This window comes from Symphalangus syndactylus, chromosome 2, assembly GCF_028878055.3.
Source record: "Symphalangus syndactylus isolate Jambi chromosome 2, NHGRI_mSymSyn1-v2.1_pri, whole genome shotgun sequence".
Lineage (NCBI taxonomy): Eukaryota > Metazoa > Chordata > Mammalia > Primates > Hylobatidae > Symphalangus > Symphalangus syndactylus.
Window position 1 is genome coordinate 65,349,192 of NC_072424.2, and position 27,595 is coordinate 65,376,786.

Sequence of the window (27,595 nt, forward strand, 5' to 3'; positions counted from 1 at the left end):
TTTTACATGATGCACAAGTTTATAGCCTAGGTCCATGTAGTTGGTTTTATCATCTAAGTTTGTGTAAGTATGCTCTATGATGTCCCATAATAACAAAACCACCTATGGACACATTTCTATGAATGTATCCCATTGTTAAGCAACACATGACTACATAACAAAACAATAACACCTAATTATCTTTTTACATAGCAAACATTTAATCGAGTCTGTTTTATTCAAACCCTTCAATGATTTGAACGGTTTAAGAGATTTTTAAATTTAACTTTTTCTTTTACTTTTGGTTAAACATGCAAAGTTTAATTTGGCAAATTAAAAAGTGTGAAATAAAATGATGTTATCCATTGTGTACTTTTGAAGCATCCCTAAGAAAACAGGGTTTTGTTTGCATTTTTCCTATTTGGTTTAGATCATACTTTGTTTTTTCCCTTTTAACAATTAAATATTACTTGAAGTTACAGTTTCTCTTGAAAGTACTGCAAGCTACTGACAGGTAGAAGTTTGGTACCAAAGTGACAGTTCTTTGCAATACCATTATGGTTACTTCTCAAGCAAAGATATATTAATTCTTTGTTGGTCCTAACCAAGAGTCGAATTTTTTTTCTTGATGTGATCTGAAAAATCCATTAAATATGCAAATGATGGCCGGACGTGGTGGCTCACGCCTGTAATCCCAGCACTTTGGGAGGGTGAGGTGGGTGGATCACCTGAGGTTGGGAGTTCAAGACCAGCCTGACCAACATGGAGAAACCCCATCTCTACTAAAAATACAAAATTAGCTGGGCACAGTGGCGCATGCCTGTAATCCCAGCTACCTGGGGAGGCAGAGGCAGGAGAATCGCTTGAACCTGGGAGGTGGAGGTTACGGTAAGCAAAGATCATGCCATTGCACTCTAGCCTGGGCAACAAGAGCAAAACTCCGTATCAAAAAAAACCATGCAAATGACCATGATCTGAGACCTAAAACTTATGGTGTAAACCAACTTACTGCACTGCCAGTTGTATAAAACTATAGCACATACAATTATGTACAGTACATAATACTTCATTATAAATGACTATGTTAGTGATTTATATATTTACTTTTAATCATTATTTTAGAGTATTATCCTACTTATTAAAAAATGGACTGTAAAACAGTTAAAATTATAAAACTAGAGATCCAATACGTGAGAAAAACAGATGCTATAAGCTTGAGAAAAGAAAAATAGCTCAGAGTAGTCTCAGCTATGTGAGGTATGCAGGCCCAGAAAGACACGCGTATCAGACATCAGTTATGCACAAACTCTTCCTCCTATGGGTGGCGACAATTGTTTATGTGATTTTGTTCCCGACTAGCTGCCTCACACATTATCTTCATGTTACTGGAATTTGTGACACGAAGAAAAATATACAGCCTATCAATAGCTTACATTATTTTAATGTAAATTCTGGTTAACAACTCAAACTCCCTCTTTTTTCCCTTTAAAAATCCACTTGTAACTGCTGCCGATCAAAGGGTATATTTAGGGCAACTTGAATCTGTACTCCTCAGCTGCAATCCTCAAGCCTGGCCCAAGTAAACTCTCTACTTCTATTAATTTTGCCTCAGTTTCCTCCTTTTAGGTTGACAGCCAAATGTAGAATACATTAAGTTTTCAGTAAAGAAGAATTATCATTAAAATTGTAACACACAGCAAAGGTACATTCAATAGTCCTTTTCTGAACATGAGTGCTCACTGCTCTAGGATCTGGCTTTACTGTGACACTGAGGAAGGCAACTGTAAGCAGTCTGCTTGCTCCTTTAATGAAAATTCCCACTAAGATTCAGATCCTCAAGGCTGCAATATGGAAGAATTCCCATGTGAGAAAGAGTAGCTGGACTTCAAAGCCCTGACTCTTGTCCCTTCATTGTCAATTGAGAAGGATTTGGGAATATCTTTAATAAGTGAACTAATGGGTATCCTTAAATCAGAAAAAATTATTTAGTTTGTTAATTGAAATAAAGCTTGAAAATTCATGGCCATTGAAACTTTTATTGTGAGACAAGGTCTCGCTCTGTCACCAAGGCTGGAGTGCAATAGCACAACCACAGCTCATTGCAACTCAAACTCCCAGGCTCAAGCGATCCTCCCACCTCAGCCTCCAGAGTAGTTGGGACTGCAGGCGCAAACTACCATGTGTGGCTAATTTTTAAATTTTTTTGTAGAGATATGCTGCCAGGGCTGGTCTAGAACTCCCAGGCTCAAGTGATCCTCCTGCCTCAGCCTCCCAAGTGCTTATACAAACCTAGATGATATTGTGTCCGGAATTGGTGGGTTCTTGGTCTCACTGACTTCAAGAATGAAGCCGCGGACCCTCGCGGTGAGTATTACAGCTCTTAAGGTGGCGCGTCTGGAGTTGTTCGTTCTTTCTGATGTTCGGATGTGTTCGGAGTTTCTTCCTTCTGGTGGGTTCGTGGTGTCGCTGGCTCAGGAGTGAAGCTGCAGACCTTCGTGGTGAGTGTTACAGCTCTTAAGGCGGTGCGTCTGGAGTTGTTCCTTCCTCCCGGTGGGCTCGTGATCTCGCTGGCTTCAGGTGTGAAGCTGCAGACCTTCGTGGTGAGTGTTACAGCTCATAAAGGCAGTGTGGACCCAAAGAGTGAGCAGTAGCAAGATTTATTGCAAAGAGCGAAAGAACAAAGCTTCCACAGTGTGGAAGGGGACCCGAGCGGGTTGCCACTGCTGGCTAGGGCAGCCTGCTTTAATTCTCTTATCAGGCCCCACCCACATCCTGCTGATTGGTAGAGACGAGTGGTCTGTTTTGACAGGGCACTGATTGGTGCGTTTACAATCCCCGAGCTAGACACAAAGGTTCTCCACGTCCCCACCAGATTAACTAGATACAGAGTGTCCACACAAAGGTTCTCCAAGGCCCCACCAGAGCAGCTAGATACAGAGTGTCAACTGGTGCATTCACAAACCCTGAGCTAGACACAGGGTGCTGATTGGTGTGTTTACAAACCTTGAGCTAGATACAGAGTGCGATTGGTGTATTTACAATCCCTGAGCTAGACATAAAGGTTCTCCACGTCCCCACCAGACTCAGGAGCCCAGCTGGCTTCACCCAGTGGATCCCGCACCAGGGCTGCAGATGGAGCTGCCTGCCAGTCCCACGCAGTGGGCCTGCACTCCTCAGCCCTTGGGTGGTCGATGGGACTGGGCGCTGTGGAGCAGGGGGCGGCGCTCATCAGGGAGGCTCGGGCCGCACAGGAGCCCATGGAGGGGGTGGGAGGCTCAGGCATGGCGGGCTGCAGGTCCCGACCCCTGCCCCACGGGAAGGCAGCTAAGGCCCGGCAAGAAATTGAGTGCAGCGCCAGTGGGCTGGCACTGCTGGGGGACCCAGTACATCCTCTGCAGCCGCTGGCCCGGGTGCTAAGCCCCTCATTGCCCGGGGCCGGCAGGGCCGGCCGGCTGCTCCGAGTACGGGGCCAGCCAAGCCCACGCCCACCCGGAACTCTCTAGCTGGCCTGCAAGCTCCACACGCAGCCCCGGTTCCCGCTCGCGCCTCTCCCTCCACACCTCCTTGCAAGCTGAGAGCGGGCTCCGGCCTCGGCCAGCCCAGAAAGGGGCTCCCACAGTGCAGCGGTGGGCTGAAGGGCTCCTCAAGTGCCGCCACAGTGGGAGCCCAGGTAGAGAAGGCGCCGAGAGCGAGCGAGGGCTGTGAGGACTGCCAGCATGCTGTTACCTCTCAATACAGTCTACTACACGCCTAGGCTGTATGCTACAGGCTATTGCTCCTAGGCCACAAACCTGTACAGCATGTTACTGTACTGAATACTGTATGCAACTGTAACATAATAGTGTCTGTATACTTAAATATATCTAAACACAGAAAGGTACAGTAAAAATATGGTATAGTCTTATGGGACCATCATCTATACACGTTGTGTATGAAATGTCATTATGTGGTATATGACTATAGAGTGCTATGACAGCATATAAATGAAGGGGTCAGAAAGGTACTGCCAAAGAAATATCAAGATTTAAAGGATGAGTAGGTGTTAACTTGGGGTGGCACTCCCCAAGTTATGGATCAGTATGTGCAAAGGTTTTGAGGCTACAGGAGGCATAAAGAATTTAAACTGGAGGAAGACCACTGTGGCTGAAGCAGAGAATGAAAGCACAATGGCTGGATATTAACTTATTCTTACCTTTGTTAAGAGCTCTCTGTTTATTTTGAAATTTACAGTCCTTTGACCAGTACTGATTTCACTCACCACTGTATCACATCTTAGCTGAAAAGAACAAATCACACAAAGTAGGTATGTTATATAATAGGCCTAATGAGATATGTAATTCTAATGCTATTTTTGGCTTACAAAGACACAAGTAAGTCATCTTTCATGGTCCCTATATCGGGTCCTAGTTCTCAGGCAATCTCTTTAGTTCCATACTTCTATTTAAGTAAACACATTTTCTTTTTTTCCCAACTAACATGCTATTCTGTATTCAGTCTCTCTCTTCCTCATTCTCTTTCCCTCCCCTCAAATTCACCTTTTAACAAGTAAGAAAAATCACTCTACCCATATTCTACCTACTCTAACATATGATGAACACTTTTAATCTCACCTAGCTTTCATGAGAGCCACAGAACATGACATTCTGTCAGGGTCTACGCTAAAGCACCTGCACCAACAGATAAGATGTAATTTAGATAGTTTGTCTTCTATGCATATGCCTTCACTTTTTAACCTATTAGATGTTTGAACCCATCTCATGAAAAACCTATAGGACTTGAAGAGATATCTGCTGTCATTAAAGAGCAACTAGTCTTTATTTTTAAGAACTTACAAGAAATGGGGAAAAGGAACTAAATATTGTATTTTGAATAATTCTATTCCTGGTAAATATCTGGGAGTGATTTTCTGATCAAATAAATATTTACTAAGCTACCAATGCTCCTTTATCATAGTCATCCTTTAAATAAGCATCTTTTTCTATGATAGTGACTTTCATTGTTCCAATTCTTTTGAGTTCCCAGACACTGACTCTGTGACATATGTTAATAACCTTGTCCAACATATCTGCCATTTCTGAAGGAATTACACTAACAATTTATGTTTAGTAATTCCTTACAATCCTTTCAATTCCTCTTTTAGATATCAAACCCATCAGAGAACTTAGAAATGAAAGAGGCTTATTAAATCATCTAACCACCTCTTCTCTGTAATCATGATTCTATTTACATCTAATCATTTCTTCTCATATTTCAATGTTCATCTTTTCAGAAACTCATTTTAAAAATTGCAACTCACTGCTCTAATTTATCAAGCTTGTTCTCCTAAATTCAAAAGTCCATCCAGCTTCAATCTTTAAATTTAATTAACACTTCGGTCTTCCTGTAAGTGGTTAATCAAAAAATTGAACAATGTCAGCTCAAGAGGAATGCTTTATAACTAATTTGAAAAATCATTATAACCTTATAGTACATGGCTAAAATGAATTTAAATTATATTACACAAGATGCCTCGAACAAAGAAACACTATTAAATTCACTATTATGGCTGAGATAGCCTGCAAAGTATTTTTTTTTAATAACAAGTCTATTACAATGTCAAAAAGAGATAATAGTGCTAACGTACCTTCTCTGCTAGTCTCTTGGCTTGAACTTGAATATCTGGTCTTGAATGGTCGTTGTCTTTTTCCAGTAAAGAATCCACAGAAAGCTGAAAATCAGCTACTTCTCTAAAGACAGACATTGAAAAGAGATAGAACTGTTACCTTAAAAGCATTAGTTGTGTAACAAAGATTAATCACTATGAGTTCTCCATTGAGACATACCTTTACCAGAAGAAGGTGTTATGTGTACTTTCAAAATTAAAAACAAGGGGGCCGAGAGCGGTGGCTCATGCCTGTAATCCCAGCACTTTGGGAGGCCAAGGCAGGTGCATTACCTGAGGTCAGGAGTTCTAGACCAGCCTGGCCACATGGTAAAACCCCATCTCTACTAAAACTACACACACACACACACACACACACACACACACACACACAAATTAGCCAGGCATGGTGGTGTGTACCTACAATCCCAGCTGCTTGGGAGACTGAGGCAGGGGAATCACTTGAATCCTGGAGGTGGAGATTGCAGTGAGTCAAGATTGCACCACTGCACTCCAGCCTGGGTGACAAGAGTGAAACTCTGTCTCAAAAAAGTAAATAAAATAAAATAAAATAAATAAAAAACAAAATTAAAAGCAAGAAAATGAGAAATAACCTAGTATTTATTTAGAATGTTTTTCTTATCATCTTATAAAATTCTTCCTTTTCTGACTGGGCGCAGATCCCAGCACTTTGGTGTTGGCCGAGGCAAGTGGATCACTTAAGGTCAGGAGTTTGAGACCAGCCTGGCCAACATGGAGAAACCCCATCTCTACTAAAAATACAAAAATTAGCTAGTCGTGGTGGCGTGCACCTGTAAGCCCAGCTACTCGGGAGGCTGAGGCATGACAATTGTTTGAACCCAGGAGGCAGAGGTTGCAGTGAGCTGAGATCATGCCACTGCACTCCAGCCTGGGTGACAGAGCAAGACCCAGTCTCAAAAAATTCTTCCTCTTCCATTACCCAATTGTAGCTTTAAGTGGTATCTCTGTGAAACAGGTAGCGCAGCCACCTTATTTTATAGACATGAAAACTGATGTCTGGCAAGCTAAATGTCTCCTTTAAAATCCTACTGCAAATAAAAACAGATTGAGAAAAAAGCCCAGGTCTCTTTACCTCTTCTACAATGCTTCCTCTACTACTCCAAATGTGTGCTTCTAATTCAAACCTCTCCACTGACCTCCAAATGACATATTTTTTAAATGTTGCAATTTGAGTTTCAACATGAGAAAAAGAAGAATATTACTCTTAACACTCAGTAGTTCATTAAAGAGATGGGCAATGCCATTTATCCTTTTCATTGGGTAGGTGAAAAAACAATACAAAAACAAAGAAACAAACACAAAGCATGATTAATGAAAACAAATCATTTGCATCATGAGATCAGTTCTTTCTAGGGAAGCGGGGTAGGGAATGAAGTCAAACAAATATATATCAGTGACTTTAACATTATCTGTAATGCTTAATAAAAATCAAAAGCTCTCCCTTTCCCTACAAAATAAGACTTGAAGTAAATTTGGAAAAAGGACTTGACAACTTAGAAAGTGACCATGAGAGTACTCATTACATCATTCTCTATGAATTTTTCTGTAGGTCTGAAATAGCTCAAAGTGCAAAAAAAATTTTTTTTTAATCAACATATAAGCATCTATATAACTACTCACACTAATTTATCTTCTGGTGTTTAATATGGAACTAGAGAATGAGACTCGATGGGCAGAGTAAGAGGGCTGAAACATTATTTATCCAGCCCATCTGTCACTGGAATGAAAAGACTTATTTTTGAGAAGGCACAAATTATTTCCTTCATTAACACTTATGAAACTCAGGGAAATAACTAAAAATTCCTGTGTGACTTCTGGTTAACATCACATTTAAAAACCTAGTCCACAATGACCATTAAGAATTTTCCTGAGCCTTAATACATCATCCAGCAGCCTACTATGTATTACACTTTGGCCAGGTACAGTGGCCCATGCCTGTAGTTCCAGCACTTTGGGAGGTCAAGGCAGGAGGATTGCTTGAGCTCAGGAGTTCAAGACCAGCTTGGGCAACATAGCAAGACCCAATCTCTAAGAAAAAAAATTTATATTAAAAAATGAAAACAATCTAAATGTCTAGCAACAAGGGAATGTTACAATATTGCTAAAAGTGATATTCACTTTAAAAAAAGAATTATGTCAGGAAAAGGATTCAAATATCTTACATTTTTCTATGTAGTTTTATAGCTATGTCTTTTTAAACACTAAAAAAAATTCAAAGAAAAAAGTAAAAAATACATCAACTTGCTAAAATCAGTTGTCTTACTGTAGTAGACTATTGGGGGCTTTTATCTTTTCTTATTCTTCTGTATTTTACTGAATTTCCTTAAGAAGATTATCTGTTTTGCTTTTATAATAGAAAAACACATTTAAAAATAAAACCTTTAAGAAGACAAAACATCTAAGTATGAAAAGCAGTAGGTATCAAAATAAACAACTGTGGATGAGGAGAGCCCAACACAGTGGCTCACACCTATAATTCTAGTGTGGGAGGCTGAGGTAGGAGAATTGCTTGAACCGAGGAGTTCAAGACTAGCCTGGGCAACGTAGGGAGACACCATCTCTACAGAAAATTTAAAAACTTAGCCAAGTATGGTGGCCTACGCTTCTGGTCCCAGCTAATTGGCAGGCTGAGATGGGAGGATAGCTTGAGCCTGGGAGCTTAAGGCTGCAGTAAGCCGTGATTCTGCCACTGCACTCCAGCCTCAACAACCAACAGAGCTAGATCCTGTCTCCAAAAAAAAAAAAAAAAAAATGTGGACAAGGAGAGTAGACGGGGTATAAAAGAAACAAAACTGGGCCGGGCATGGTGGCTCAAGCCTATAATCCCAGCACTTTGAGAGGCTGAGGCGGGCGCATGTTGCCCAAGCCGGTCTTGAACTCCTGAGCTCAAGCAATCCTCCTGCCTTGGCCTCCCAAGGTCAGGAGTTTGAGATCAGCCTGACCAACATGGTGAAACTCCGTCCCTACTAAAAATACAAAAATTAGCTGGGCATGGTGGTATGTGCCTGTAATCCCAGCTACTGGGGAAGCTGAGGCAGGAGAATGGCTTGAACCCAGGAGGCGGAGGTTGCAGTAAGCCGAGATTGTGCCACTGCACTCCAGCCTGGGTGACAGAGCAAGACTCCGTCTCAAAAAAACAAACAACAACAAAAAACTGGTCCCATGCAGATGATGGTGGGTGATGGGCACACATAGGGTTCATTAAACTAGTCCCTGTACATTCATTCCTTATACTTAAAAAAGTTCAAAAAGCAATAGTTATTTTCCCATTACTTCTGAGGAGTTGTGATATTCGTTAGTGTGAAATCCACAGACTTGATAGCCATTGGCTTATAATAAAGTTGTTAATTCTGTTTACTACCATCAGATAGTAGAAAGAAAATAAAATAGAGAGAATTAGATCAGAGTAAATTAATTCATTATATTAATTAAACCATGTTAACAAAAATACTATTTCTTAATTCTCCTGGCACTTACAAGCATTCTGGAATAAAGTTAGAAATATAGAACGGTTAGGCTTAGTTACATACTGTAAAGGAAACCTGAATTTATTATGGCAAAGCACTAGAGGTTCCCTTTGTTTTAAGTAAACCTAATATGAAGAATTTCAGATTTATAGGCCAGAAAAATCTTGAGGCCCTCCCCAATATTTATTTATTTACTTTTTTTGAGACGGAGTCTCGCTCTGTCACTCAGGCTGGAGTGCAGTGGCGAGATCTGGGCTCACTCTAACCTCCGCCTCCCCGGTTCAAGTGATTCTCCTGCCTCAGCCTCCCGAGTAGCTGGGATTACAGGCGCATGCCACTACGCCTGGCTAATTTTTTGTATTTCTAGTAGAGACGGGGTTTCACCATGTTAGCCAGGATGGTCTCAATCTCCTGACCTCATGATCCACCTGCCTCGGCCTCCCAAAGTGCTGGGATTACAGGCGTGAGCCACCGCGCCCGGCCCCAATATTTATTTTCTATAAAGTCAATACCTCAGATTCTTAAAGTGGAAGCAGGCAAAGGAAATCCTATTCAAAAGACGGGCCAAGATGGTTCAGCTTATTAAAGGCCTTTGACACATTAAATGAAAATGGAAACAAACAGGCTGGGTGTGGTGGTTCATACTTGTAATCCCAGTACTTTGGGAGACCAAGGCAGGTGGATTGCCTGAGCTCAGGAATTCAAGACCACCCTGGGCAACATGACTAAACCCCATCTCTACAACAAATACAAAAACGTCAGCCAGGCATAGTGGCGTGAGCCTGTAGTCCAAGCTACTCTGGAGGCTGAGGTGGGAGGATCACTTGAGCACAAAAGTTTGAGGCAGCAGTGAGCCGAGATCACACCACTGCCCTCCAGCTTGGGCGACAGAATGAGACCTGGTCTCAAAACAAACAACAAACCAGTAACATTTCCCTTATTATGCAGAATGTCATTTATAGATTTTACAAAATAGACAGCTAGTTTGGAAGGTTACATCTATTTACATATAATCATGAGATCCTCTTGCCTCTCTTACAGAAAGTCAATATAAAAAGCTGCAGTGGGCCATTTTAAAGGTGCTTTTACTAGAAGGCCAAATGTAGCCTTTCTCTTTCTTTTCCACTTACTTCTTTGTTCTATTCTGAGAAGAATATTCATTCTACTCAAAATCCTGACAAAGTTAAGTGAATAAAATACAAGGACAGAATGGTACTGGTAATTATATCTTCACTTCTTTTCAAAGCTTAGGACTTAAATGACTACTATGTAGCTAATTTCTTGTCATTATTAATTGACAGACAATAATCTATCCAAGTATTGAAGTTTTCTACCCAAATCGTAAACAAGAATCATTTAGGATGACCAAACTCACAAAGAGATACCTCTCTGTAACTGAGAAAGCAACTATTGGTTGTGTCTAGTCCTAACCAACAGTTTTCTATCACTGGGAGTACTCAAAAGGAAACTCAATAAACAAAAACAACATTAAAAACCTAGTAGATAAATATGGTACAACAGTATTCAAGCACCAGATGGTTGTACAATCTTTAATATCCCTTCAAAAACCCTGAGATTCTAACCACAATTTTAGTTATTTTATTTATTGTTACAGAATTGAATTTGAACCTCATTCCCAAAGACTTTGCCACAATTATAGTTACTAGCATAACTAAAATAATGAATATAAGAATACATAATCTGCCATATCAGAGTATTTAAAATACAGATTTTAATTTTATTAAGTCAATAGGAGTAATAGGCTGAATATAATGAATCATATCTTACAGTTAATTTCAAGGACTATTCCACAAATTGAAAAGTAACAATTCTTTTTTGCTTTTTTGGTATATCAACAAAGTCAGCAACATTTTAGATTGTTAAAAGTATATTATACTTAACTCTTTTTGGGAAATTGGAACTGCAGATATTGATGGGATCAAGTTTTCTGGTGGAAGATTCAACACTCTGGAAAGCTAAAAATCAAAAAGAACAAAACAGTGCAAGATTGTTGACGTATTTGTTCCATTCAATGGAATACCACTTGTAAGAAGAAACTATTAATACACTTAACATGAATGAGCTCCAAATGCATTCCAAGTGAAGGAAGCCAGATTCAAAAAGGTATATAGTGTATGATTCAATTATTTGACCCTCTGGAAAACCAAAAGGGGAGGATTTGACCATAAATTAACAGAACTGTTCAGCAAAAAGAATGAATTTTACCTTCGTAAATTAAAAAAAAAAAAAGTATGGCAGGAGAGGAGATAAACCACTGAGAATCCACAGATAATTCCCTTACTTTTTTCATTAAAAAAAATTGAGTGGCTACTTAATGTGCCAGGCATTATTCCAGGTATTGGGGATACAGCGGTGAACAAAACAGACCAAAAAAACCTCATGGCATTTACAAATAAACAAGTAAATAATAGGGAAAATCTGATCCTCGTCCCTATCAAAGGCTTAATCATTAGAATAGTAGGGGTGGATGTGTTATATACATATATTTTGTAGCACAGACAGAGTCTCGCTATGTTGCCCAGGCCGGTCTTGAATTCCTGGCCTCATGTGATCCTTCCACATCAACTCCCCAAAGTACTGGGATTATAGGTGTGAGGAACTCTGCCTTGCTGGATTTGTATTTTCTAAAAGCTCCTTGTGTGACTGTTAATACATAGCCAAAGTTGTGAACTATTACCCTAATTGGACACTTAAAGTTAGGTGGAAGAGACATTCCCATGTACTGAATGATTTATTTTTTTTGAGATGGAGTCTCGCTCTGTCACCCAGGCTGGAGTACGGTGACGTGATCTCGGCTCACTGCGGCCTCCGTCTCCCGGGTTCAAGCGATTCTCCTGCCTCAGCCGCCCAAGTAGCTGGGATTACAGACGCACACCACCAAGCCCAGCTAATTTTTTCTATTTTTAGTAGAGACGGGGCTTTGACATTTTGGCCAGGCTGGTCTCAAACTCCTGACCTCAGATGATCCACCCGCCTCAGCCTCCCAAAGTGTTGAGATTACAGACGTAAACCACCATGCCTATAGAGACAGTCTTGCTATGTTGACCAAGCTGGCCTCTAACTTCTGGCCTCAAGCAAACCTCCCACCTCCGCCCCCCAAAGTGCTGGGATTACAAGAGCGAGCCACCGCACCAGTCCTGAATTATTCCTATCTGACAGGCATGTCTTAAGTGCCTTAATTTTTCCTTGCAACAATCCCAGACTTTCCTACTATTTCAAACCTCATTTATAAATGATCAAACTGAAGTACAGGGAATTTACTTAACTTGCCTAAGTGGAAAGAAAAGCTAGGATGTGAACACAGGCTATCTAAAACCGGAACCTATACTCAACCCCTATGCCATATTGATATGGTTTGGTTATATTTCTTCCCAAAATCTGATCTTGAATTATAGCTCCCATAATCCCCACGTGTCATGGGAGGGACCAGGTGGAGATAATTGAATCATGGGGTGGTTTCCCCCAGTCTGTTCTCGTGACAGTGAGTTAGTTCTCACAAGATCTGATGGTTTTAAAAGAGGCTTTCCCCTACCCTTTGCTCGACAGTTCTCCTTGCTGCTGCCATGTGAAGAATGTGTCTGCTTCCCCTTCTGCAATGATTATAAGTTTCCTGAGGCCTCCCCAGCCATGTTGAACTGTGAGTCAATTAAATCTCTTTCCTTTATAAATTACCCAGTGTCAGGCATGTCTTTATTAGCAGTGTGAGAACAGACTAATACATATATGTATATCCTTTCATTGAGAAATGCATAAAAACAAAATAGTGAAATAACAGCATAGCCAGTATAAATTTACAACTGTCTTCAACTTTTCCCCCACTTCTCCAATACTCATGTAGCCTCTACAAAGGACTATACATGACTGTAGAGTTGGGAAAAAGAGAAGGGAATGATGGGGGAAACAGAAAAAGTAAGAATGTAAGAAGAGTTTAAGAAGAAATCATCTTCAAGGGTGTTTGTGACTGTTCAGGAGAGCAATAAAATTAAAACCACTGTCTCTTGATTAATAATAACATATACTCTCCTGTTGTCAACCGAAGTTATTTGTTGAATTTCACAAACATATTAACTGTAAAAACTTGCCCAAACTAGCAGACCTGGAGACATCACTTTCTTTAAGAGGCTTGTACATTTCCACTTTGGCTTGGTACAGATTGATTTTTTAAAGTTTCCTCTCAGGGTACAAAATTTTTTATTTTCTAGACTTTAGGAAGTAAATTACTGTATTCCTTACTAAAAAGTCATTTCTTTGGGACGTATTTACAGAAGTAGGTAAATATTTCCAAAGCATTTATAGGATAAAGGCTCAAACAGTTCATGTTTATAGTACGAAATGTTTCTAGAATAGAAACATCAGTAATAAAGGTTCTATCGTAATTTCTCAGAAAAAAAAAGAAAGATCCAAATTCCAGTTCTACTTTTATTAGTTAAGAGACCTTGAGAAAGTAATTTTACATGAATGAGCTATAGTTTTCACAGCTGAAATATGGGGATAATAAATCTGTTAAACAATAAACTAGGGCTCTTGTGATGACTAAGAAAAATATGTCATATAATAAACATTTAAAAAAATTTATTTTGGACACATCTCCCAAACTTAACCATAATCACTAAGATTTTCTGTCTATCTTAAATATAACAATTCAGCTGAAAAAAACTTAGTGATTAGGTCAATTTTGAAGCATTTCAGCTGACAAATAGGTTGTGAACTTGGGTAGCAATAAAATGCTGACATTTAAATGAACAATATGCAATTCTCATTTGGAGAATTCTTTTGGCTAAACTAAAAGGTACTTAATAATTTCTTCTTCTTCTTTTTTTTTCCCCCAGAGACAAGGTCTCACTCTGTTACCCAGGCTGGAGTGCAGTGGCTCACAATCATACCTCACTGCAGCCTCGACCTCCTGGTCTCAAGCGGTCCTCCCACCTCAGCTTCCTAAGTAGCTGGGACTCCAAGGAATTGCGCCAACATGCCCAGCCTCATGTATTATCTTACTATATTTCATTTGCTACCAAAATGCTCTGAGTGGGGCTTAAGCACATAAAATGAAATGGAGGTATAAATTTATACCAGAAAACCCTAAGCTCAAGGTACTTACGTTCTTGGCAGTCAAGGTACAAAGGGAATCTATCTACACAGCATGTTTTACCCCTAGTAATATAGAGTAAACATATATATACAGTAAATAGCAGGAATGAAGTTTTCCTGAAAGTAATTCTAAGACTAGTTTATCTTACTCATATGAAGATATAAATAACAAGACAGTAGTTTCAATAGCAGTTTCACAGAGGATACATGTATAATTAGTCTGTTCTTGTACTGCTATAAAGACATAACTGAGGCTGGCTAATTCATGAAGAAAAGAAGTTTACTTGGCTCATGGTTCCACAGGCTGTACAGGAAGCATGTACGGGGAGGCCTCAGAAAACTCAATCATGGCAGAAAGCAAAAGGGAAGCAGGCTTGCACATCTTACACGGTGGGAGCAGGAAGAAAAGGGTGAATGGGGAGATGCTACACACTTTTAAACAACCAGATCTTGTGAGAATTCTATCACCGAGGCAGCACTAGGGGAATGGTGCTAAACCATTAGAAACCATCCCCATGATCCAATCACCTCTCACCAGGCCCCACTTCCAACACTGGGGATTACAATTGAACATGAGATTTGGGTGGGGACACAGAGCCAAACCATATCAGTATAGAAACATTCTTACATAATGTAAATTTTAAAACAAACAAACAAGAAAAAGGGGGTTGGGGTGAATGTGGAATTACTGTTTAATGGGTAGAGAGTTTTAGTTGTGCAAGATGAAAACTGTTCCACAGACAGATGGTGGTGATGGTTGCACAATGTGAATGTACTTAATGCCACTGAACTGTATACTTAAAAATGGCTAAGATGGCAAATTTTACGTTATGTGTATTTTTTCACAATTAAAAAAAAAAAAAAACAATCAAGAAGACTTCCGGGATAAAGTAATGAAATGAAAGCTTCTTCACATAATCTCCCATCTTCAACCAACATCAAAAAGAAAAGGAAGGAAAGTAAGTAAACACATAGGTAGGTTGGTTCTCCAGCAGCAAATACACAAGACAGAAAGAGCTCAAAGTCATAAACTTCAAAGGTGACAGTCAAGTAAAAATACAATAGCTTCTGGAGGAGAATGGAACAGCCCTGTTTGGCAAGGCTAACTCAGTCCTCATGTATCAGAAGTCAGAGATGAATTAACAATTCTCATTAACACCCCAAATCTGGAGAAAAACAAACTGAATAAATTCCATTATTTTTTCCCTCTTGCAACTAGGAAATGCTGCCCAAGCTGTGGGAAACAATTAGTAAGACAGAAATGAATTCCAGCACTTTCCAGCAAAAGTAAAAATTCTAGGGTAACACACCGATGGCCTTTCCAATGAAAACACAATCCATTCTCCTACTGCAGAAAGCAAACCTTGATATGGTGTTGTGTGAGCAGTAAGAATCAGAGTAGTTTTTACAGGAAGACAGAAAAATATCAGGGCTAGTTTGCAAAAATTTAATATATCATGTCAGAGTTGAGGAATAATGTGTACCGGTCACCATGACATACTAGACAGAGAGACAAAAGAGGAATGCAAAGGGGGAGGAGTTTACCTTTGTGCAACCACAAAGGTGAGGTAAGCCAAAAACAAATGTGACATGAGGAGTGAAGAAGTCATCCCACAGTGTGCAAACAAATGGAAAGCTGGGCCAGAGCTGTCAAACATGAGCAAGAGGAAAAAGAACAGGCATCACCAGTAGGTGATCAAACTGAAATAAACAAAAATAGGGAGAGAGAATAGGGAGGGAGGCACAGACCAGAAGATAGACAGCTGGAAAAAATGTAGCATACAACAGATCAAAGAACTCTGCCCAGGAGAAAAATGTAACCCAATGAATACGAAGAACATTATTCACAAATGCTTCAGGATTTGGAACTTACTGAGAATGTGAATAAAATAAACAAGAACTAAAAGACAAGATGCGAAAACACGAGTGAATTTTATAAGGAGTCTAAAAATTAATGATCAAACTTTTTACCATAAAACTAATAATTAAGAATTATTATACTGTATACTTAAAAATGGCTAAGACGGCCATTTTTATAAGAGTATGGGGAGATGCTACACACTTTTAAACATTACATAACATTCATAACATTACAACATTACATACATAACAATACTATTATAAGAGTATAGTCATAATTGAAAAAAAAAAACTGACATAGAAGAACTAATCAGAGAATACAAAGATTAATGTAATCAGAAAAATAAATAGAATTGAAGAAAGATAATCCAACCTTAGGAAAACTGGTGTCCCTAAAATACAAAAAGAATGACGACTAGCAAACAAACATGCAGACAGGAAGGAAGGAAGGTAGACTGCTTCCCTAGCAACCAATCATAAGAATAGAGAGACAAAATCCAAAGCCATAAACTTCAAAAGAGATCTCCAAGAAAAGATACTACAGATTCTGAAGCAGAATGGAGCAGCCTTATTTGGCAGGGCTCCTAACTTGATCTCACTTATCAGAAGCCACAGAGATGAACCCTACAAAATAGAAAGTGCACACACACGCACATACACACACACACCCCTTGGCTTCCCTAAAAGCAGGGCCTGAGAAAAAGACTTGCAGGCAAGTAGTTTATTTGGGAGATGGTTCCTGAGGGCAGAAGTGATGAGAGAGAAGGAAGGAAGAAAAGTTAATACAAGATTATGCCATCAAAGTCATTGCTATAAGCAATGGAGGCTTAATTTCCATGGTACCTCCTAAAATACATACGTAGTGTTTACCAGAATTCTCTATCCAAAATAATTCCACCACACTGGAGCTATGTATGTGCTGGGACCAGCAGGCTCCAGAGAGGATGAGGTGCTATTAGCAATAAGTGAATGGAAGCACACACGAAACTGTTTACACCTGTGTAAATAGTTGTAAACCTGTATTTACAATTGTGGCAGCTGGAATCAGAGGTGTGACCAAGGTGATGGGAGATAGGGCACAATATAAACAATAAAGGGAAAAACTTCCACGAAATGAAGAAACAAATCTAAATTGTGGTACACTACTGCTATGGCACATCATTCAGCAGTAAAATCAAAGAACTACACCTCCATGCATCATTGTGGATAAATCTTTTTTTTTTGTTTTTGAGATGGAGTTTCGCTCTTGTCACCCAGGCTGGAGTGCAATGGTGTGATCGCTCACTGCAACCTCTGCCTCCTGGGTTCAAGGAATTCTCCTGCCTCAGCCTGGGATTACAGGCACCCACCATGCCTAGCTAATTTTTGTATTTTTAGTAGAGACGAGGCTTCACCCTGTTGGCCAGGTTAGTCTCGAACTCCTGACCTCAAGTGATCCACCTGCCTCGGCCTCCCAAAGTGCTGGGATTACAGGTGTGAGCCACTGCGCCCAGCTGGATAAGTCTTCTTTAAAAATTGAGTCAAACAAAAAATTCCAAGCTGCAGCTGCACAAAGATAATTACACTTTGATATAATTTATATAAAATTTAATAACTTGTAAAATAATACTATTTAGAGATACATTCATAGGTAATGAGTGACATTCACAGGTATAATAAACACAAATTTCAAGATAGACATTACCTATTGCGTAAGGTAAGAGTTTGCCAGAGATGGGTACTCTCGGGAATTTTAAAGTATTTGTAATATTTTATTTTCGAAGCTGGGTGTGGAGCATATAAGTATTAACTATATTCTTTTCTATGATTAACATATTTCAAAAAAGACAAACTGAATCTACATATCAAGATAAATTATGTCAAGAAAATATACAGAAAATTCAACACTGAGATGCATGCTGGTTAAGTTGCTAAATTTGGAAAATAAAGCACCCAATCAAGAAAACTCCATGGGAAATGAAATAAATGTACTTTACTTTGTAGTCACATTAAATCACAAAGATCATGATCTGGTCAAAGCAGATAATTTAACGGTGATATTATATAGGAACAGATTCCTTCAATAAAGAAGTTGCAAAGTAGTGTGTTTCACCTGCTCAGTTGTTGTTTTTTAATTTGAATTAATTGGCAACACAGGAAGATTGGAAAATTTTACAATTACATTGGGATTGCCCTATGCATTTGCATCTATGATATCAGAAGAAAAAATGTGAGGTAAGAACTAAACAGTGTTATTCCTTTATTTCTAAAAGAAAGATTCTGACACTTTTGTTGTTGTTTTCTGAGACAGGGTCTCACTTTGTTGCCCAGGCTGGAATGCAGTGGTATGATGATGGCTCACTGCAGCCTCCAACTCCTGGGCTCAATCAGTCCTCCCACCTCAGCCTCCTGAGTAGCTGGGACTACAGGTGTACACCACCATGCCTGGCTAATTTTTTGTATTTTTTTGTAGAGACGGCATATCTCACCCGTTGTCCAGGCTGGTCTCAAACTCCTGGGTTCAAGCAATCATCCTGCCCCAGCCTCCCAAAGTGCTGGGATTATAGGTGTGAGCCACTGCACCCAGCCTTATTTCTAAACATGGTAATTTTCTAAAGATTAAGCCTCCTTTTGATATTTCTAGGATTACTTTTTCTGAGAAGTCATAATTTCTTAAATACAGCCAATTAAGCCATATATCAGGAAAAAGATTGGTGGTAAGCATCTTATCTGGTTCAACATAAAATGAACAGGAGACAAGTTGTGCAGATATGGTTACTAAACAGACTATAAATGTTATAAACTTTGAGTGAGAAAGTTACTCAACACAAACTGGTAAAGGTGGAAGAAAGTTATATCATTTGTGAGAGTGCCAATGTCTTCATCCCTTATGGTAGAAGGTGATGCTGTCTAAATTTGAAACATGAAGATCTTTTTGTAAAAACACTACAAATTGTAATGTTTTTCACAATTTATTTTCTTACTGTAAAAACCTTATTTAGGAAATACATCAATAATTTTTTGAACTGCACTTTGGTTTTTCACTGAATTCAAACAAAACTACTTTTAACATTTTTATTTAAAACAGCATTTCAGGCCAAGCGCGGTGGCTCATGCCTGTAATCCCAATACTTTGGGAGGTTCAGGTGCAGGATCACTTGAGGCCAGAAGTTCGAGACCAGCCTGGGGCAACATAGTGAGACCCCCATCTCTATTTAAAAATAAAAATGATAAAAATAAAACAGCATTTCAGTAATGAGCACATGAGGAATAATAAGATTATTTTACTTTTCAATATGTTGGACATTTTTCCATTGTAAAACTTAAAAATAACACTCTGAAAATAAAAACTCATTACAATACAGCCTGGATTTTGTAAAAAGCATATTTATCCAGTTTTCCTTCCTTCTTTTTTCTGCCTGTATATCTGCATAGAAATATACCTAAAAATAAAAGTCAGTGTTAATGATGATGATTTTTGGGGTAGTTTAAAAAATTCTTTGCATTTTTGTATTGCTTAATTATTTAAAATGAGCAGGCATTATTTTGCAAAAATCAGAACTTTTCCCTTACCAAACCACAACTTTATAAAAGTACGTTTAAGGAATTCCTGTTGAATGTTAAGCAGTATGGCTCAGACATGTACTGTTTACTAACTTCACATGGTGCTAAGCCTAGGATGGTGGTGAGGGAGGGAGAGGTATTCAAAATACCCCACCCTGAGATATTCTAAAATAACATAATAATGACTAATATTGGCTGGGCGCAGTGGCTTACGCCTGTAATCCCAGCACTTTGGGAGGCCGAGGCAGGCGGATCACCTGAGGTCAGGAGATCAAGACCAGCCTGGCCAACATGGCAAAACCCTGTCTCTACTAAAAATACAAAAAATTAGCCAGGCGTGGTGGCTGGTGCCTGTAGTCCCAGCTACTCAGGAGGCTGAGGCAGGAGAATCACTTGAACCTGGGAGGCAGAGGTTGTAGTGAACTGAGATCGCACCACTGCACTCCAGCCTGGGAGACAGAGCAAGACTCTGTCTCAAAAAAAAAAAAAAAGAAAAAAAGACTAACATTTACTGATACTGAATACATACAATATACCAAACACAATTCTCAGCACTCCATACGTATTAATATCTTGCATCCCAATGACACATCTATACGGTAGCTAAAGAATTTTCCAGATTTTACAGACAAGGTGAAGAAAACTTAAAAATCTATCAGAGGAGAAACTGGATTTAAACCCGAGTCTTCCATGGTCAGTGTTCTTAGTCACTTCACCAGCAGTTCCAATACTTTGCCGTATATGGGAATGACTGCCGGAAATGTTTAGGAAAACCCACCTGGTTCCCACGTGCAAATATTTTGATTTAATTAGTACAAAGTGGGCTCTGGGCAGAAGGATGTAAAACATTCCCCAGAAGATCTAATGTGCAGAGAGACCACTGCACTACACCTTTCTGCCTCTGGGTAGCCGTTGGGTAGTGGTTATCAAGCTTGGATGAACATCTGAATCACCTGATAATTTTTATAACTTCTAGACCGATGCCCAACCTCAGGCTAAAGGGCCTGGGGTTAAGCAGTTTTAAATGCTTCTGAGGTGATTCAAGTCTGCAGCTAGTGCTTAAGAACCATGGCTTAGGGAGAGAGCAGTTGCCTCCCATTTTAACAATGTCCAAAGTAGTGAATGTTTTTAATTAGAGGTTTCTCTTTCTCTCAAATGGGTGCAGCATAAAAAAAAGAGAGAGAGAGAAAAGAAAAGAAAACAAATTGAGAGCCACCGAGCATGGAGCATTGTTTTTTTTTTTTTTTTTTTTTTTTTTTTTCTGAGACAGAGTCTCGCTCTGTTGCCAGGCTGGAGTGCAGCGGTGAGATCTCTGCTCACTGCAAACTCTGCCTCCTGGGCTCAAGTGATTCTCTTGTCTCAGCCTCCCGAGTAGCTGGAACTACAGGCTCAGCCTGGGATTACAGGCACCCACTATGCCCAGCTAATTTTTGTATTTTTAGTAGAGACAGGGTTTTGCCATGTTGGCCAGGATGGTCTCGATCTCTTGACCTCATGATCCACCCGTCTCTGCCTCCCAAAGTGTTGAGATTACAGGCGTGAGCCACTGCGCCAGGCTTGGAGCATGGTTTTAAGTTCACTTACATTCTCATAGGTTCAGAATTATTCTGGGAGTAATACGACTTTCTTCAACTGTCTCTGAGATTGGATTTAGAGCTTTCTTGGATCAGAATGTGACTAATGGGTTTGCTTAGCTTCAGGGTTTATTTTCTTTTGCTCCCTTAGGGCCGTTTCACCTGGCACTGGGCTTCACCTAGGACTAGCACAAGCGAAAAGAAGGTCTACTGATAACTATCTTCTTTAGGCCTCAAACTAATAAAAGTTTCACAGAATAAAATATCCTAAAAAGGTTACACAATGAGAACCAAATAATAAGACTGACAGTAAACCTGAAAATCTTAACAGAGAAATAAAATCCACAAAATTAGGCACAGTCCTTCAGAAATAAACTAAATAACACATTGAATGAGGAGCAAATCTGTGGTTGAAAACAAGAAGCACTTCTTGCCAGGTGTAGTTGCTCACACCTGTAATTCTAGTGCTTTGGGAGGCTAAGGCACGTGGATTACCTGAGGTCAGGAATTTGAGAGTGAAACTCTGTCTCAAAAAAAAAAAACACTTTTTAAAAATTTTTTAGATTTTTCTAGAGATGAAGTCTCACTGTATCTCAATATATTGCCCAGGGTGGTCTCGAACTACTGGACTCAAGCAATCCTCCCACCTCAGCCTCCCAAAGCGCTGAAATTACAGGCATTGGCCACTGCACCTGGCCTTTTATTTATTTATTTATTTGCTTACTTATTTATTTTAAGAGGAAGCACTTAAGGGAATATCAAGTGAAAATTCACAACTGCCAGATTTTGTTTGAGAACCTAAGATCAGAGATTCTAATATGTAATATAAGAATGGCTAATATGTATTGAGTGCTTACAATGTACCAAGCACAATTCTAAACTTTAGATTTAGGAACCTAATATCAGAGATTCTAATATAATAGAATCTTTGGCTCCAGAGCATTCACTAGGAAAGCACATCAATCAATTAGCTTGTCAGCAGTCCTCAACCATTTATTTTTCTGATACAATGGCAAATATGATTCCTACCTCTAGTACTCAGATAACTGAGCGCAAAGTCAAAAAATATTCTCAGTCTGGCTCTAGACAGGTACTAAATTCAGCTAAGAGCTAAACTTGCCAGGTTCAGGATCAAAATCTGTGAAAACTGCATAAAAACCTAATTTTGCTAATGAAAAAGGGATCCATATCTTTAGCAACCAGACATTCAGGTGGCAAAATTAACATCATCTTATGAAGATTAGCTCTGTATTTTTATCCACATTAACATAATCTATAGGCCATGAGTCTAAAAAGGCAGTTACCCCAGTTGTTCCTCACTTCTGATTCTCCAACACTACCAAGTCAGGCACTGTAGGTTTGCCACCAAGACCAGTGCAGAAGCCCTCCCACATTTGCAGAAATTTTCCTCAGGAACAGGTCTGCATTAGTTTCAAGACACAAACAAGAAGCAAACAAAGTAAGAATTAAAACTTTGGGGCTTAGAAGAGAATATCCCAATTTGGAAGGCAAATTATGACTATAATAAAAGAAATTTAGCACGGTTCTTTTTTAAAATTAAGTTCCGGGATACTTGTGCAGGATGTGCAGGTGACATAGATAAATGTGTGCCATGGTGGTTTGCTGCTCCTATCAACCCATCGCCTAGGTATTAAGCACCACATGTATTAGCTATTTTTCCTAAAGCTCTCCCTCTTCCCACCCCACCCCCAACAAACCCTGGTGTGTGCTCTTCCCCTCCCCATGGTCATGTGTTCTCATTGTTCAGCTCACACTTACAAGTGACAATGTGCAGTGTTTGGTTTTCTGTTCCTGCATTAGTTTGCTGAGAATAATGGTTTCTGGCTCCATTCATGTGCCTGCAAAGGACATGATCTCATTCCTTTTTACGGTTGCATAGTATTCCATGGTGTATATGTACCAACCACATTTTCTTTATCCCGTCTATCATTGATGGGCATTTGGGTTGATTCCATGTCTTTGTTACTGTGAATAGTGCTGCAGTGAACATTCATGTGCATGTATCTTTGTAGCAGAATGATTTATATTCCTTTGGGTATATACCCAGCAATGGGATTGCTGGGCCAAATGGTATTTCTGGTACTAGATCTTTGAGGAACCATGATACCATCTTCCACAATGGCTGAACTAATTTACATTTCCACCAACAGTGTAAAAGTGTTCCTATTTCTCCACAATCTCACCAGCATCTGTTGTTTGACTTTTTAATGACTGCCATTCTGACTGGCATGAGATGGTATCTCATTGTGGTTTTGATTTACAGTTCTCTAACGATCAGTGATGTTGAGCTTTTTTTCGAATGTTTGTGGCCGCATAAATGTCTTCTTCTGAGAAGTGTCTGTTCATGTCCTTTGCCCACTTTTTAATGGGGTTGTTTTGTTTAAGTTCCTTGTAGGTTCTGGATATTAGACCTTTGTTGGATAGATTGCGAAAATTCTATGCTACTCTGTAGGTTGCCTGTTTGCTCTGATGATAGTTTTTTTTTTGTTTTGTTTTGGTTTTTTTTTGCTGTAGTATGGTTATTATACAACTTGTGGTTCTAAGCAGAATGGAATGCTGGTGGGTCTGTGAGAATAGACTGGAAGCAAAGAACAGTACAAATGTAGATAATTCAGTCAGTCCTGCTGTTTACCTTAATGCCTTAATGTGGATGAATATCTTCCCAACATACATACTGCACCTCAGGACTAAATGACAACAATTGGACAACTAGTTTAATTGCTTCTCGAGGCCACATCTGAAATTTGATAATAAACTCATCAGCAGAGTCAAGAAAGTGGGTCTTCCTGCTCACCATTAGCAGGGTAGCTCCTCTATCAAGCTATGTAGATGTAAGTTAATAAGGAGAGCGTAAAGCTACTTAAAATGTACTAGTTACAAGAAACTAAATGCAATTTGTGATTCTATATGGGAAAAAAAATCAACAAGACTGGAATATGGACTGTAAGTCAAAGCATTTTATCAATATTATATGAATCTAATAACTGTACTGTGGTCATGTAAAACAAGCCTTGTTCTTAGGAAATAAACAATTACATATTAAGAGGTAAAGGAGCATTATGTATGAAACCTACTCTCAAATGACACAGAAAAAATTAAACAGAATAATGAAGCAAATGTGGCAAAATGTTAATAACTGCTGAATCTAGATAAAGAGGATATGGAGTTCTTTGTACTATTATCACAACTTTTTATAAGTCTGAAATTATTTCAAAATTAAAACTACACAAAATTAAAATGAACTAGCTGGGCCAGGCATGGTGGCTCTTGCCTGTAATCCCAGCACTTTGCGAGGCCGAAGCATGCAGATCACCTGAGGTCGGGAGTTCGAGACCAGACTGACCAAAATGGAGAAACCCCATCTCTACTAAAAATACAAAATTAGCCAGGCGTGGTGGCATATACCTGTAATCCCAGCTACTCAGGAGGCTGAGGCAGGAGAATCGCTTGAACCTGGGAGGTGGAGGTTGTGGTGAGCCGACATTGTGCCATTGCACTCCAGCCTGGGCAACAAGAACAAAACTGCATCTCAAAAAAAAACAGAACCAGCTGAATTTAAGTTTAATGAGCAAAATGAAAAGCAAGTAAGAAAGGAAGACAAATCTACATTCCATCATTATTTCGGAGCCAGACACGTACTGGCCATTTTACAAATTTAACTCTACATATAGAATACAAAGAATTCTGGCTCTGAGGCAAATAGCTAGGTTAGTAGTTCAACTCTAGAATTTTATAGCTGAGTAACCTTAGGTTATTCCTTTCATGTTCCTGAATCTCAGTGTCCTTTTCTGTAAAATAAGGATAATAATACAAATAGCAATGGCATGACTGAAATGATGAAATGAAAATTTCAAGTATTGTAAATTGTATGTGTGTACCACTAAGCACAATATACCACCATGCTTAGTGTTGAGGGACAAATCTTCGTGGGACTCTAATGTTTCTGTGTATGTAAACAAGACACAAATTGCCTTTGTTCTGGACTATCTTTCAAGGATACAGATTTGTAAGATAAAGATGGTTCCTCACTCCAGAGCAAAGGGCAGGCATGCTTACTGCCCATTATAAAAGACTCAAGGTTTCTCTCCTGTAGCACAGTACACAGTTTATAGAGGTATTATCTGACCCTCTTCACATTGTGGTATGGGAAGAAAAAGAACTTGGGAAATTGACACACAAAATAATGTTGATACTGTGGCTACTGCTATTGCTATGAATAGTAAAATCCTTTTCCCTCATTCAGGGGTCTGATGTTTTCTGCTACCATCCATGGAACTGTGGTAGAAACTTAAGAGTGTAAAATCACAGACCCTTTGCAACTCCTGACATTAAGCACTCTGTTATCTTTATCTCACCACATTTTATTAATAGTCCTGTAAAGCAAAGCAAAATACAGCACCGTACAAGTGAGGTATCCCATAAATAGTAGTTATTATAATCTTCAACATCGTTATTAATCCTTGCAGCAATCCTGTAAACTTGCAATCAAAACCATCATCTTACAGCTGACTTGCCAAGAGTTAGTTACACAAATAGTGAAGCTAGAATTCTAATCCTTCCCACCATTATTAAGTGCTCCATGGTAAGCAGGTCTACACAAATCTACCCTCAAAAGACTGAGGAAGCTGAGAGACTGAAGAAAGAGGCTGACAAACCCAGCTTCTCAGAAAGAAACATTTAATATGGATTTATGAACAGAAGTCATATCTCAGGAAGCTAAGAGACAAGATGATGAATCCTTGCGCAGTTATCTACCCCAAGACCCAGGGCTTCTCTATGGTATATACCATAGAGAAGGGGTAACCATGCTTCAGAAGGGATGTCTAAGACAATTGAAGTCAACCCCTTAGAAAAAATCAAGAATGCTATGTCATAGCCTATCATTTGCTTAAGGACAAGAATTATAAATCCTGTCCTTAAGTACTATAAACAGTAGATAAAATAGAAATCCTGCCCTTAAGTACTATAAACAGTAGATAAAATAGAAATCTTACAGGTATTCCTGGAACTGGGGATAATCAAATGTCAACATGGCAGATTAGCATCCAAGATGGAGTTACTTTAGCCACCACACCACGTCATCTCCGTAGCTTTAAAATTATGAACTCATTCAGTGAAGCTGCATATTTTATATGAGATCACAACAGAGATACTCAGGTATTCACTCTTCAAATACATATGAAACACTTATGTTTCGGGCACTTTGCTGGTGCTGAGGAAATAAGAGTGAACAAGACATGTTCTGTCTTCATGAAGCTTATAGAGGAAACAGACACTAAAACAAGGAAAACAAAACAATTACTCTTATTATCGTCATCATAGAAGCAAACAAGGGACTAAGAGAACTAGAGGACATACTTTTCAAATTATAGGTTGCCAGTTAGAAATAAATTCCGTTGCTGGGCGCGGTGGCTCACGCCTGTAATCCCAGCACTTTGGGAGGTCGAGATGGGCGGATCATGAGGTCAGGAGATGGAGACCATCCTGGCTAACACGGTGAAACTCTGTCTCTACTAAAAATACAAAAACATTTAGCCGGGTGTGGTGGCGGGCACCTGTAGTCCCAGCTACTCGGGAGGCTGAGGCAGGAGAATGGCGTGAACCTGGGAGGCGGAGCTTGCAGTGAGCAGAGATGACATCATTGCACTCTAGCCTGGGTGACTGAGCAAGACTCCATCTCAAAATAAATAAATAAAAAAAAATAAAAACAAATTCCATTGAGTCCCAACCACCAGCCTTAAAAAATATGTATAAAACAGAACAGAATACAGTAGAAATAAGTATTGTTTCACGAAACTTTCATTGTGCATAAAGAGTGATGGTATAAAATGCATTTCTTTTAGGCACAAGGAATAATCTATGCAATGGGAACGGAAAGACCCTGCTATGTTAGAAAAACAAATTAACATTGTAGCTAGGTTCCTATAAAAATGATAGAATGGGGCATGAATGGAAGTTGAAGAAGTTAAGGTTCTGGTAGCGACTCGTGCAACAAAGAAAGATAAGTGATATGATTTGATTCACAATTTAGATGTCACTTTTCTTGATAAATGGAGAATGAATTGGAGGGAGGGCAAGAATGGAAACAAAGACCCCATCAGAAGGCTGTTGTAAGCAGCCAATATAGGTGATAATGGGGGCTTGGTGTGGAATAGAGAAAGGAGAGGGGGAGGCAGCAGCAATAGTGTAGATGGATTCAAGATATAAAGATAAAATCAACAGGACTTGCTGAAGGCATTCCAAATATTGTGATTCTATGTACATATCATGCTTTCCAGATGTCTGTGTCTATGCACATCCTCCTCTTGCAATACCTGACCTCTCCCCAAGCTCTCGCTCTATTTACTTGGCACACTCCT

General features: G+C 39.4%; 1 protein-coding gene across 5 annotated transcripts in view; it reads right to left on the reverse strand.

The window, feature by feature from the left end:
* Window positions 1–27,595, reverse strand: part of RARS2 (arginyl-tRNA synthetase 2, mitochondrial) — an 81,896-nt gene that overhangs the window by 50,736 nt on the left and 3,565 nt on the right. For all 5 annotated transcript variants that reach the window (XM_055258047.2, XM_055258040.2, XM_063619158.1 and 2 more), the window contains exons 2-4: window positions 11,032–11,105; window positions 5,603–5,705; window positions 4,172–4,255 (exon numbers count right to left, since the gene is read on the reverse strand). In XM_055258047.2, coding sequence (XP_055114022.1) covers window positions 4,172–4,255; window positions 5,603–5,705; window positions 11,032–11,105 — 261 coding nt within the window. The remainder of the gene's footprint in view (window positions 1–4,171; window positions 4,256–5,602; window positions 5,706–11,031; window positions 11,106–27,595) is intronic.